This window comes from Mytilus galloprovincialis, chromosome 12, assembly GCF_965363235.1.
Source record: "Mytilus galloprovincialis chromosome 12, xbMytGall1.hap1.1, whole genome shotgun sequence".
Classification (NCBI taxonomy): Eukaryota; Metazoa; Mollusca; class Bivalvia; order Mytilida; family Mytilidae; genus Mytilus; species Mytilus galloprovincialis.
In genome coordinates this window covers 20,179,305-20,194,499 of record NC_134849.1, presented here as the reverse complement: position 1 = coordinate 20,194,499, position 15,195 = coordinate 20,179,305, and the positions used below count along the sequence as shown (strand labels likewise).

At 33.0% G+C, this 15,195-nt stretch overlaps 1 protein-coding gene across 1 annotated transcript in view; it reads left to right on the top strand.

The window, feature by feature from the left end:
* LOC143053525 (E3 ubiquitin-protein ligase UBR5-like) overlaps positions 1 to 15,195 on the top strand; it is a 79,462-nt gene that overhangs the window by 18,386 nt on the left and 45,881 nt on the right. Inside the window, exons 13-26 of the mRNA XM_076226317.1 lie at positions 2,939 to 3,060; positions 4,935 to 5,048; positions 5,244 to 5,355; positions 5,680 to 5,834; positions 7,314 to 7,505; positions 8,369 to 8,450; positions 8,955 to 9,077; positions 9,621 to 9,756; positions 10,157 to 10,347; positions 11,104 to 11,287; positions 12,148 to 12,474; positions 12,932 to 13,078; positions 13,588 to 13,712; positions 14,256 to 14,379. Coding sequence (XP_076082432.1) covers positions 2,939 to 3,060; positions 4,935 to 5,048; positions 5,244 to 5,355; positions 5,680 to 5,834; positions 7,314 to 7,505; positions 8,369 to 8,450; positions 8,955 to 9,077; positions 9,621 to 9,756; positions 10,157 to 10,347; positions 11,104 to 11,287; positions 12,148 to 12,474; positions 12,932 to 13,078; positions 13,588 to 13,712; positions 14,256 to 14,379 — 2,134 coding nt within the window. The remainder of the gene's footprint in view (positions 1 to 2,938; positions 3,061 to 4,934; positions 5,049 to 5,243; positions 5,356 to 5,679; positions 5,835 to 7,313; positions 7,506 to 8,368; positions 8,451 to 8,954; positions 9,078 to 9,620; positions 9,757 to 10,156; positions 10,348 to 11,103; positions 11,288 to 12,147; positions 12,475 to 12,931; positions 13,079 to 13,587; positions 13,713 to 14,255; positions 14,380 to 15,195) is intronic.

Below are 15,195 nucleotides of genomic sequence, written 5' to 3'. Positions count from 1 at the left end.
TCTCTCTTATTATAAGTAATAGGGTAACTATATTTGGTATGTGCGTACCTTGCAAGGTCCTCATGGCCGTCAGACAGTTTTCACTTGACCTCGACCTCATTTCATGGATCAGTGAACAAGGTTAAGTTTTGGTGGTCAAGTCCATATCTCAGATACTATAAGCAATAAGGCTAGTATATTTGGTGTATGGAAGGACTGGAAGGTGTACATGTCCAACTGGCAGGTGTCATCTGACCTTGACCTCATTTTCATGGTTCAGTGGTTATAGTTAAGTTTTTGTGTTTTGGTCGGTTTTTCTCATACTTTATGCAATAGGTCTACTATATTTGTTGTATGGAATGATTGGAAGGTGTACATGTCTAGCGGGCAGATGTCATCTGAACTTGACCTCATTTTCATGGTTCAGTGGTCAAAGTTAAGTTTTTAAGTTTTGGTGTTTTTATCTAATATTATATGCCAAAGGTCAACTATATTTGGTGTATGGAAATATATTATGATCTATATGTCAGTCCCGCAGGTTTATTTGACCATGACCTCAATTGCACGGTTCATTGCACAGTGTTAAGTTTTTGTCGAGCCTGCAACTTTTGTTGCAGAAAGCTCGACATAGGGATAGTGATCCGGCGGCGGCGGCGGTGTTAGCTAACTTCTTAAAAGCTTTATATTTTAGAAGGTGGAAGACCTGGATGCTTCATACTTTGTATATAGATGCCTCATGTTACGAAGTTTCCGTCAGTCACATGTCCAATGTCCTTGACCTCATTTTCATGGTTCAGTGACCACTTGAAAAAAAAGTTCAAATTTTTTGTAATGTTGAATTCTCTCTTATTATAAGTAATAGGATAACTATATTTGATATGTGCGTACCTTGCAAGGTCCTCATGTCTGTCAGACAGTTTTCACTTGACCTCGACCTCATTTCATGGATCAGTGAACAAGGTTAAGTTTTGGTGGTCAAGTCCATATCTCAGATACTATAAGCAATAAGGCTAGTATATTCGGTGTATGGAAGGACTGTAAGGTGTACATGTCCAACTGGCAGGTGTCATCTGACCTTGACCTCATTTTCATGGTTCAGTGGTTATAGTTAAATTTTTGTGTTTTGGTCTGTTTTTTTCATACTATATGCAATAGGTCTACTATATTTGTTGTATGGATTGATTGTAAGGTGTACATGTCTAGCGGGCAGATGTCATGTGACCTTGACCTCATTTTCATGGTTCAGTGGTCAAAGTTAAGTTTTTGAGTTTTGGTCTTTTTATCTAATACTATATGCTATAGGTCAACTATATTTGGTGTATGGAAATATTTTATGATCTTTATGTCAGTAGCGCAGGTTTCTTTTGACCCTGACCTCATTTTCACGGTTCATTGCACAGTGTTAAGTTTTTGTGTTTTGGTCTATTTTTCTTAAACTATAAGTAATAGGTCAACTATATATGTTGTATAGAATCATTGTTAGCTGTACATGTCTGCCTGGCATGGTTCATCTGACCTTGACCTCATTTTCATGGTTCATTGGTCTTTGTTTAGTTATCTTGGTTAATGTTAAGTTTATGAGACAGTTGTATTAAAGCTTTATACTTAGGACTATCTACATAATATCAATGATAAGTATAGAAGGCGAGACATTTTAGCGTGTGCACTCTTGTTTTACATTAAATTTGGGTCTTCGTCGATACCATACTTATTCCAGACGTTCCGTATCAGAGGACATTTCAGGCAATTCCTCTGCACTTCTTGTATCATTATATCTTCATCACGGTGACAAGAATAACAGTATAGAGTACCATTAATTCATAGAACAAAACAACAAATCGCTAAAGAAGTCATGTTTACAAAATGTCAAAATGAGCCAAAGACCAAAAAATGACAAGGACAGTTAAGCGTCTTTTATGGAGACAAAAACTATATTCCTAAAAAGTCTTTGGGGTTCTTCAATCGAAATAATAGCAAGCTAAACTAAATGAGATTATTATAAGGGCTAAATCTCGTCTGTACTAGCCAAATTTAACAAATTTAAAGTTGTTTATAAAAAAAATATATATCATGAATGGTGGTTAATTACGTTTTTCGGGTTATCAGTTAGACCGCATGGTTTTATTATTACAATAGGAAAACACCCGAGACGTGAAATCGCATGGTTCTATTATCATAGGTAAACATCCGAGACGTCCCAAAAATATATAGGTGCTCCTATTATTGGAGGAACATTACACAGTTGTGTACACACACATGGCGGCATGGAACACGATCGGAAATTCATTTGACGATATCTAAACGTTTCGAAACGAAGTGAAAAGTATCGTGCGCCACGTGGGCGCTTACATTTGTCACTGTATGCGCCATTTGTCACTGTATGCGCCATTTCTTGTCAATATGCGCTATAGGCGCAGGGGGCACGTCCTTCCCGATCACTGGTTTGACAAGAACACAAACAGACGCTTAAAATTAGTGGTCTGCCAAATTTATTTGCAGTTGGATGACCTTTTCAGGAGAATCTTCCTTCATAACAGGGGGAACAATATGTTTAACCTATCATTCAGAAACCCCCCACCAACAGAAATGAATTTAAATCGGGACCACCACCCTCCAGAATACAATTATGTTGATAACCCCCCACCTATGGAAAAAAATATCGTCGGCGTTCCGCCCCTCCTAGGTAAATTTTACTGGAATAGCCCTTAAATAACATTTGCAATTTGTTGGACATTGAAATTCATAGTTTCCAACCATGAAAACCAGATTGGAATCTAAGGAATAATCATGAATGAAGTAGCATTTCAGGGTTAGAGAAACAATTTGAGTATTGTACAACAATGCTATAAATTACATACTTATAAGAAAAATAGAAAAAGCAAGCATTCCTGTAAAGTAAAACAAGATAATTTTAATCATAGATTTCCATTTAAACATGTTGAACTTGTTTTACTTACAGAACGAAAGAAAGCACCAACACCTATTAAGGAGTTTGAAAAGAAAGATGAAGAAGCATGGCCACTAAAGAATGTCATCTTTGTAGAGGATGTCAAAACTGTACCGGTTGGCAAAGTTGTAAAGGTAATATCACTTGCTTTATTTCACTTGACTGGGCGGAGTTAAATCTGTTCACTCATTATAGACCAGTCCATATAAAGACATGTGTTTTGTGATAAACTCATCAATGAAATAAATCCAGATATAGTCATTGATCTGGTTAAAATATGTAAACACACTGTATTCTGAAAACTAATAATGAAACACAGCTGTTGATTTTCTTGTATAGCGAATTTAAAAACATGAAAAAATTGTCACATTTTGGAATTTGTGGATATAAAAGAAAAACTATAGAGACAGCAGTTGCAAAATTAGAATTATAGTTCTATAATGTTCTGGTGACACCGATAGGTTAATAAAAATCAGTAATGATTAAAACGGCTATCATCCTTATCACACACATCTGCGAATAGACTGTTCGTATTCAAATTAAAAAGTAAGCTCGGCCCTATCAGTTAAAAACACATTGGTAATAAACCTTGCGTAGATTTTGTATTGAGCGTTAGGTACTTATATAAAATTAAACTCACAGGAAGGATTCAACATTGGTTTGAAGGCAAAAAAGTGAAAATTACTGTAAATTCAGAAATAATTGTGTGCATTTATTCAGGGTTTAAGCTAGGATTTTGAGGGCTTTAGTCACTTTTGTGCCCTATAAAAATCAACCTTTTTTTTGTGTAACAGCAAGGGACAAAGGATGTATATTAGTAGCTTCATCTTTGACTTTATCTGATTTTAAAAGACTTAGGCATGATTGGCAGTCAGTATTGTATGATTTGACTGTATTGGACTATTGGCCCTTATTATGAAAGATTCTGACATGGGATCCAGAAACTTTGTTTATAATTTCTTTTCAGTTGTTCCAGGGGACATTCCTGATCAACAAAAGTTGGATTCATTTTTTTTTAACAAGGAATCATAGCAGAAATTAACTTACAACGATTATATCACTGCATAATCATTATCCTTATTAAACGTCTAAATCTAATGGAACTGTATAAAATCCTTTAAGGAATGATTATAATGACTGAAAGGAAGTTGTAAACAAATCAAGAATAGATCACGTTTACTACTTTCGGTTTTAAAATGAAACGAAAATGGGAAGTGACACATAAATTCAAAACAAGTCTGGATTCATGAAATTATCATTTTTATACGACCGCAAAAATGGAAAATTTTTTGGTCGTATATTGGTATCACGTTGGCGTTGTCGTCGTCCGAAGACATTTGGTTTTCGCACTCTAACTTTAGTAAAAGTAAATAAAATCTATGAAATTCAAATGCGAACCGTCTGGAGGTAACAATTTTGATCAAAAGACGAAACTATACTCCTGATTGTTGAAATGTCGACTGACTGGGGAAATAATTATGATGGTCAATTATGAGGTTTATTAATAACTAACGGATAAGTGACCCATCGGATGGCGATTAGGGGATTAGTTTTAATCACAACTTGTAACACCTGTTGAAAATGTTAATTATGTGGGGTCATAAACTTGTCAAAAACATATAAGACGGGTAGATTTATAGTATTTTGATATGAAAATATTTTTACACTTTCAAAATTTAAGTGACGAAATAGATTTGAAATACTTTCATCAATGCGAAAACCCTTTACAAAAGTGACGAGCGCTATCAAAATCACTGCATTTATTATAACTATTTTATTAGAATGGGAGTTTTTAAAATTTTATGATTTTAGGAAATGCTACATACAGTTTATATGTATTTGATATCAGAATCTAATAATAGCAAAACTATTTGCATTATTCGCATTGATTAAAACTTTGCAATAATATTTGAATTTACAGTATATGGAACCATAAACATGACTGTTGAAAGCATCTTATTTGTTAATACATGTGTATTTTAATTTTTTCAAATGCTGTGTTATTTAGGTTGATGGAGATTACGCAGCTGTCAAATTTCAGACAAAAGATGAACCACCAAGCAAAGATGATCTAACTACCCTGCTCCAAGACTGCAGATTACTCAGGAAAGATGACTTACAGGTGAGTTATAACCAATCAAAATGGATTTTACCATCTAAAATGAGATATAACAATAAATATACCGTAAAATTTGGAAAAACAACTCGCTTTTCTTTAACTACAACTTCAAACTTTTTTCAATTGTAATATTTATGCTTGATCACATGAAATTAAATAAACAATATTATTGATAGACAAATATTTGATATTTTTCAGGTAGTAAAAAGTGTAAATGCCCCACGCTTGCCAGATTGCTTCCAGAAAACCCCAAAGAAAGTGACATTATCAGAGAATGGTCAGATATTGGCTGTAGCTGTAGATTCTGAAGGTTTGTTACAGCTTAAACCTTTTTATGTGTTCACAAATCGTGATGCGCATCAAAAAAGTCTTTAGAAGTCTCTCATCAATTTATTATACATGAGATCTAATCAATTTATTATACATGAGATCAGTTTGCTTTGAATTTAATCAGTAGCTTTTGTTAAAATTGTTCAATATTGAAATTTGAATCAATAACGTGACTTCTTGAATTAACTCCAAATCCTAAATAAATCTAGGGTTGCCCAAAAATTGCAGAAAGGAGCTGTACCATCTGTTTTGGGCTAGTTAGGACTTCACTCACATGTAACTTGTTAACTTGTTTTATTTTCAGGAATACATGTAATAGCTCGGTCAGGATCAAAACTTAGTTACATGGTCTACAATCTAACGTCTGGAAAGGTAGACCAAGATGCACCATTCCCAACAGATACACAAGCATTCATGGGAAGTCTCCGTAGTGACATCACACTTCACAACACTGGAGATGTAAGTGGACTATAGCTTTTGTAGTTTTGGTTATATTGAACTTTTTAGCATTAATTGCACATCTCCCTTATTAAAGTAAGAGTTATTGCAAAAAAAAAGATGCATTTTCAACAAAGAAAAAGAAATTAAATTCACTCTGAAAAGCGGCATTCCTTCTCTATCAACCTAGCATGATTATACCCCTGCTTTAAAAAAGTAGGGCATACTGTTTAACATCTGTCTGTCTGTCTGTCCATCAGTCTCATGAATATTTTTTGTCACATCTTTCTCATGAACTTCAATTCATCATAAGCATTTCTGAAATTTGTTTTCATGGTTTATATAAGTCAGTCATACCGTGTAATGCGTTTTCAGATTCATCACTCAACAACTTCAATACTTGGGCAGGGGTATCATCAGCAGGGCTTCCAAAAAATATTTGAGCCAGCCGGACATTTCATATCTGATTCCGATTTTAGTTCCTTAAGACTTAGTCACAAAAGGCAATTATGGTAATCAGAATGATTGACATTGCATAAAAAAACCGATTTTAAACTTTACTTTGATATGATATGAATTTGATGTTCGGATGTAACTGTTAAATTGGCAGTGCATCATTCTAAGTGTGCACATCAGCGTGTTCATATCTGCCTTAGACTTTTTATTTGTGCAAAATGACATTATCAAATCTTTAGTTTCGTTTTCACATTGTTCTAACCGGATGTTGACTTGACAATGGTAAAACATGGACCATAAACGGATACGTAAAATCCGTGAATGTTTACAAAGCACGACTGAGTGAAGAAGCTCTTTCCACGTCATTTCTTCAACAAAATACTTGAAATGAACGTTAGATACAGGTATCAATGATAATTTTAGCATTTTTGAAGAAATGTAGGATGCATAATTAAATTTCCCACCTGTGCACATGCGCACACGTGTTCTAGTTCATACGACGTAGTTCTGACGATTTTTCATTTAAAACCTTTTTAAATTTTTCATCAAATCATGTAGATAAACTAATTTCTAATAATTTTAATCTTTTGGACTGAATCAATAAGAAACAAACCGCTGAAAAGTAAGAAAAAAAATGTGAATAGACCGATCAATTTATACGATGTCCGGTACTGAACATAGTTCACCTGTCACCTGAACAGGTAGATTTCAGCTGCCCAACTACTAATTAGCCTTGATTGAAATTAGAAAGTATTGGATTAGGTGTTGTTTTGATAGTAATTAATCATCATGTCACATTTATGACCGGAAATGTGTTGATGTTAATGGCAAAAGGTTGGGTCAAAAGATCGTGTATAAAATGACCGAAAAAGCCTAGAAAACTAAAAAGTATATGACCGTTTCATGCTTTGCTTAGCCGGTCTTTTACCGGACATTATACAAATGACCGGAATATATGACTGTTTTGGAAGCCTTGATCATCAGTAATGAGCTGCTCGCAGTTTCACTCGTTTATTTTGTAATTTTAATTTTTTATGTTTTTAGGAACTTCTAGTCCAGCTGAGAGATGGTAACGGTGCTATATATCCTCTTGCCAAGGATAGTAATGATGGGATACGTGATCCCATGTGGTTAAACCTTCCACCAATCAGATGTCTTGGAATGAGGGTCCAGGGACTTACCAATACTATACTTAATCAGAAAAACAAAGCAGCTGTCATTGTACTGGCTGTTGAGGTAGGTAGCCATTTTGAAAAGTGAATTGTGGGAAAAGATGGAACTTTATCTTGTACAATGCAGACCATTTGAAGTGTTGTCAATTTTGAGTATATTTATCTTGTACAGTTGTAAAGTGTTTATAGAAAAGAAATTTCTTTTTTTTTCTTTCATAAATCTCATCTAAAAACATTTTATGCTTAATTGAAAATCAGATTTAAAACCATTTCCTTGCATAGTTAAGAAAAAAATGAAGAAAAAATTATGTCTTGTTTATTTTTTCAAATGGCAATAATCCAATAGAAAGCGAAAATGTTTCACTTTTTTCACAAAAGGGTTCTATCATATCCATAATTCTCTTTTAAATCATAGGCTCAGAATCTTATTCTTATTTATGTAGAATTAAAGAAAGCTATGTTTCGGACCTTACCATTGTACAAAATTACGTCTTTATCAATATTTAATATTTAAGAATTGCATTTAACTTAAGGTTCTTAATAACTTACAATAGAAAATAATTGACTTAAGGTGGTACCTAACACTACAGGGAGATAACTCTGTAAAGTCAGCTAAACGTTTTAATTACGTTGTGTTGTAAAGGGAATATTAAACTTCTCAATGATCAAATCTGGTGTTTGTCAAACTGCTATATAACCAGTGTAATTTTTCTGACAAAACGGTTGGTTCAAAATTTTTGAAATTTTTATAGTTTGGTTAAAGGGTCAAAGTATATACTTTGTCAAAATTTTATGAAAATTAAACGAGACAAATAAATTTTAGTGAAAGTGTTGGGTACCACCTTAAAACATCTGGTAATTTTTATACTGATTTTGTTAGTAATTTTAAATAGGAACATTATGACACAACTACTGTTTTTATTTCAGCATCAAACATTGATACAACACGTTTTACGCTGTGATTTGGAGAAAGTCAAATCAATCCTGTCAACATTAGAACAAGAACAGAGTAATTATACTTAATAAATTTATTTTCATTATCAGAATGTTTCTTTGTCCACTTATGAAATTTTAACTCAGTTAGATTATTTTCATCCCCTCCCCCTTTTCAACAGAATTTCTTCTTTTAAATTATATTGCTATGTGATTTATTGATTTTTGTAATTTGAAAAAAATAACTTACAAAAGATATAAAAAGAAGATGTGGTATGATTGCCAATGAGACACTATCCACCAGAGACCAAATAACACAGTAATTAACAGCTATAGGTCACCATAAGACCTTCGACAATGCTCAAAGCCCATACTGCATAGTCCGCTATGAATTGCCCTGAAATCACAAATGTAAAACAATTCAAACAATTCAAACGAGAAAACTAACAGCCTAATTAGTGTACAAAAAAAATGAATGAAAAACAAATATGTAACACAGCAACAAACGGCACTCACTGAATTACCCATTAGTATATTTATAAGAAGTACCAATATTTACATTTACATTTTTTGTGTACAGGTACTCCTGGCGGTCAGAATCAATTGAAAGATATATTACATGAGCACTGTGATGGCAACAGAAATATTATACATACATGTGTAGCTATGTGTGTACCAACGTCAAATAAAGATTACGACGCAGGTAAATATAACTATACACTAGTACTATTCTGATAGTGAATGAAAATTTTAGATATAAAAAACAGAAAATACACGAATGTTTATGAAATGTTTTGGAATATTCCTAATAATCAAATGTTGCAAATATGTTTTAAAAATTGGGTCTTCAAATATATAGGTTAATCAAGAAGGTTTAAAGAAAAGTTAAAATTTTAATGCCCACAAGTTATAAAAGCCTGTAAGGTTAAAAAGCTAAATAAGTTGGTTTACTGTCCAATGAAGGTATACTTTTTGATAGCATTAGCATTAAACTAAACTTGGGCTTAGAAAATTGATAAAAACTGCTGATGGACTACTTTCAAAGAAAGAAATAACCACAATTTACCATAGGTTAATATCAATGGTTCATAAATAAAAATATCAAGTGAATCCTGATGTAGAGATTTTTGTAAAAATTGTCGCTTGGATCAAATAAAGAAGAATTCAATCCCAAGTCTGAAAATTAGAGAATAGGATAGCAAAATAACACTTACATGTATTATTACTGTCGTCTGCTTAATTTCAGATCCACCCAGTCTGCCTACAACAACATCGTCTAGTAGTCCTTTCACATCAGCTCTAGAGGCTATTAATGCTGTCAGTAGTGCAGTGGATGCTTTAGCTGCCATTCAGTCTAGAAGTTCTCATTCTGAGCCTCGCAGGTAAGATTCTAAAAGTGTCAGAAGTTGTCTTTTTGTCTTGAAATTTAATGCTATATGAGATTTGTCAAAAATTGAAAAAAGTGTGAGAAATTGTGGTTTTAGTGAAATCTGCATTCAGATATATATCAGATACTAGAATGTGACTCTATATTATTTCAATAATAACCAAGTCGCATTATTTCCATAAAAAAAAACTTGCAATAATGTCTTTATTTAAAATACATTGAGTAATTGGATACACAATAAAATAAGTAAAAAAATTATTTGATTTTTTTTTTAAAGATTGATAGAAAATTATAGGAAAGATTTTTTTGTGTTTGAAAATGCAAATCTATTGGAGTAAAATAGAAAATAAGAATAATACCATGATTATAAAAAATAAATGGAATTAAATTTGCAGTGTTGCTAATAGAAATGAGATGATAAGAGATATGATGAGGATAACTACAGTGGCCAGACCTCGGAGTAGTACAGGGTCCAGAGCAGGATTGGACATCAGTGATTCAGACCGAGAGAGTGATCCAGGGATATGTGTTCCTACATTGTCATGGCCGCCAGACCCACCAACTTATGCTGAGTCATTGTATATGGGTAAATATTCAAACATTAATCATATAACTTGAGGACTACAATAAATAGAGATATTATTTCTTTTCTGTATTTAGCTATACTGTAGGTCCTTTTTGATTTAATCAGCTTTTCAATGTTCCTATTAGGTTTTTGATTTTCAAATATTTTTACCTTGAGCATCACTGGAGAAGACGGAACTAAGTTGAAAAACTTATGTCTAATCCATTTGTTTTTTACAATAAAAAATGTTTAAAGTAAAATAACTGAAGAGACATTGATTGTCAAAATGTGCATGTAGTGCATTTAGATTCTTATTTGGGGGGGGGGGGGCTTCAATACTTTATTGATAGGGGTGCTGCTGGGTTTCTGCATCATTTGGGTTTCTTTTTGTGTGTAATGTAACAGTGGAATACCAAAGTGCCAAAAGAGAGAAAATTGGTTGATAAAACACAGCCATGAACACCAAGAAAGATGACAGACGAAGTTATGGGAACTTTATTGACCTTATCATATATTTCTGATAGTTTTACAGACCTATTCGCATATTTTCAAGCTGGAAAAGGTGACCTACTCCAGTTGCACATCCTATCACCTTGTATATAGGAAGTGGACTCACGAGGCATTTCAAAAGTCAATACAATTGAAAAGCCAAAACTACAATAAAAAAAGGTTTTCAAATGTTTGTAGGGTAAAATAATGACCTCTTAAAATATGTTATTCATTAGCTGCAGACTAAGCTGCAGACTAATTTTAAAACATATGCATTTATATTTGTAGATACAGGATTACCCCACCCTGTTGGTAACATGGGTCCATTGGGTCCTCCAGAGTTCAGCACTGTGTGTGTTCCTCCAGTGAAAATGGATGAGAAAGAACGCAGGAACAAAGCCAATCAAATTCTTAAAATACTGTGCGATTCTCCAGTATTACAGCAGCATTTACCAGGTCTTTTGTCTGCAAAGTAAGACTACTGTATTTGGGCATATATATTATATACTCGATTTATAACACAAGACACATAATTGGTAGGGTGGATCTGTATTGATATACATTACTTTATGCTATATAGATGTTTTTTATTTGTTTTATCTTGTTTCTTTAAAAACCCTTAAAAGGGATGATTTTATGATTATGTAAATATTGTGTGAAAAGCAAAAGAAACCCTGTTATTACTGACAGCTATGTTTTAGCTGCTTTAATTTATTATTTCTACCTTTATATCTAATGTGGTGCAGTTTATTTATGATATATACACAGCTATTCAAGTTACAAAACAATGTGTCTAACCATTATTAAAATTTACACAAGTAACAAGGTACTACATGGTGTTTGCATCTTTCTATTCTACCTACTATTATGGACAACAGTTAGTCTTACAAAAGTGTATAATAAAATATATTCTACGGTAAACAGTTGATTTCAAGGTTCACTTGTACCCACAAAATCCACAAAAACTGATCATCCAACAAATAATAATGAAATCATAGAAGATCCTTTCAGCATGTTCATACAAATTGTTTGGAAGCTAGGAAGATGTGGTATGAGTGCAAATGAAACAACTCTCCATCCAATAAAAATTTATAAAAATAAACCATTATAGATCAAGGAACGGCCTTCAACACAGAGCTTTGGCTCACACCGAACAGCAAGCAATAAAGGGCCCAAAAAATTACTAGTGTAAAACCATTCAAACAGGAAAACCAACGGTCTAATCTATATAAAAACGTAAAACTAGAAACACTTATGAACCGCATAAACAGACGACAACCACTGAACATCAAATGACATGATTATTGACCATATACAAAATTTCTATTTCAGAAATGCAGAGGGATTAACTCCCTTTATGCAGTCAGTTCGAGGCTGTGCCTACCAGGGGGCACTTGTTATCCTTGACACATGTAGAAAGTTGACCAGTAAGGACGACACAGACAAAACAACATTCATGAAGATGATTTACCCTCCTGGCTCCACCCTCGACAGTTCTCCGCTACAGATGTTATGTTGTAATGACACGTGTAGTTTTACGTGGACGGGGAGAGAACATATAAAACAGGATATATTCGAGTGTAAGACATGTGGGTTGACTGGTTCCCTATGTTGCTGTACAGAGTGTGCAAGGGTGTGTCATAAAGGACATGATTGCAAGTAAGTTCTTAAATATCTACTGACATAAGAAAAGGGCTGATGTTACATCAAAAACATATGTATAGGAACCAGGGACGGAAAGTCACGATCTCTACAAAAGGGGATGAATAAACATTTTCTACACCATCTGACAGAAAAATATGTAGAAATGAAAATGACAGGAAAAAATGTTTTTCTATAAATTTAATTGTTTATATGAATAATATTGGAATATTTAGGAAATTGAAACTGAAACTTCACCTACCTAGTATTAAGAAGAGAAAGTCTACCAGGAGAATATGACTATTATTCTTATTACCATTAGTACTTGAATTTTTATCATCTCCCATACCTACACCTTTATTTTTCAGGAAGAGCTCTGATATTGAACCATTCTACAACTCGCCGCTATACATTATCAGAACCAGAATATTTATTTAAATTCTAGCTAAACAAAAATTAACATATTTTATTTTAGAATGAAGAGGACCTCACCAACTGCTTACTGTGACTGCTGGGAAAAATGTAAATGTAAAAGTCTGGTTGCTGGACAACAGGGACCCAGGTTTGACTTGTTGAGCAAAATACTAACAGACACAGATCTGGTTACTCTCCCTAATAGCAGGTTTGTTAAACAGATATGCACAGAAAATTGATATATTTGTAAAATTCATGAACACTTTCAATGTATTTACCCTTATATACCCCTGCTAGAAAAAAGAAAAAAAGAGGCTCTTTTATGACTGTCCAGGTTTCTTTCAGTCATTCATAATCTGCCTGTTGACATAAGTTTTTGTCACAGTTTTCTTAAGAACTATAAATCATATTTTACTGAAATTTTGTATCAAGCTTCATGTGATCATGTAGTACCATGTAAGACATTTACAGAATTTACACATAATCATTATACTTGTATATTTTTACAATGAAACTTTTGTCACATTTTACATAGAATCTACAACTCATGGACTTCCTTTCCCATAAAAAGCTGTTGGTGTTGAAATAAATTGTTTGAAGTTTTAAATAACATTAAAATTATAACAGTGATATTAATGCATCACTCGAAAAATACAAATTGCATCAACTTTCAGAGTTTTGGAGAAATATAGTTATGATCATTATGATTCTTTTCAGGGGGGAGAATATTTTACTGTTCCTTGTACAGACTGTTGGTCGACAACTAGTAGAACAGAGACAGTATAGACCTGCAAGAACTAGAGCTCCAGGGACCAGAAATAAAACATTAGCCCAAGAATTAGGTAAGTTGGGATTGTGTACATAGTCTATTATTCTTTGTTTGGTGAAATTTGAATTTGTGGTTTTAACAGAATTTGAATAAATATCTATAGCAATGTTATATTTGTTGAACACTTAAGTTTTTGGTTAATTTTTATCCACTGAATCTAAGATAAACTTGTTTCCACAATCAGAGGATCATTATGATTATATGATTATCACTGATAGAAAAGAAATTATGTTGTTCATTGTGAGGAGAATGAAATGAAATGTGGGTAATTATTTTGTGAGACAACAACCCAACAACTTTTAAGTATAGTAAAATGAAACATCAGGATGTAACCTCTGATGTTCACATTTATGATTAAAATAAGGTTTCCATTACTCAGGCATAAACCTATATTAGCTGCTGTTTTTGACTCATCCTGAACATGAATGAAATATTTGCAACTGGAAATTAAGCAACCAAGAATCAATCATGTTATGAAATTTGAAAATTCCTCACACATAGTATTAACGTTGTATTTTGATGACAAAATAATTGTTTCCCATTATTCTATTTACAGATATGGAGATGCCAGAACATGACCTTGAACCCCCAAAGTTTAGTCGTAGAGCATTAGAAAGAATTCTGAATGACTGGACAGCCGTTAAGGCCATGATACACAGTGGGAAGAAACAAAACACAAGGTAAGATTACCATAGTATGATAGAGTTTATTGAAAAAGATCCGTTTTTTATGATAGAACGTGTGTAGACATTGAGATCTGTGTGAGTTACTGTTATGTGCTGCTGGTATGATACTTTGTATTACTTTTTCTGAGCATGGAAAAAACATCTTGTATTACTTTTTCTGAGCATGGAAAAAACATCTTATAGGTGGAGAGTTGTAATTCCAAGTTGGTGTTGTTTGTAGAATGCACTTTGACTCAGAATGGTTGACCCTTACGAATTGTGAATTGGATAAGAGAGTTGTCTATTGGCACTCATATCACATCTTCTTATATCTTTTGATTAGGTTTACCTTAAAGGGAAATTCCGCGATTTTTTACTTATCATCTAATTATGTTCATCTTAACATAAAAAACACATTTGCAAAGTTTTAAATTTATATTCCTTCTAATAACGGAGAAAATCAAGTTTTTGTAACTTTTTTGGTTGAATTCTCGAGTGGGTCGTGACGTATTAGCCCGATTTATTGAATTCTGGGAAAAAATAAAATCTGTTTAACTCTTATAGCTTATCGACAATATACGTAATTAAAAGCGCACAGCTGACGAATGGTCGAAGTTATGAACCACAATATAAGAAAGAACGAAAATGAATATGCAAATACCGTTTTGTATTGATTGAATTAAATTCCTATAAAATTATCTCTAGTAAATGTTTTTGAATAAATTTAATTAATTATTGTTGAGATTTTTTTCATAAAATATTTATTGAACATTTTTACTGATATTGAACTGAAAATATTTCAGTTCTATTTACCGTTATTGTTTTGATAAT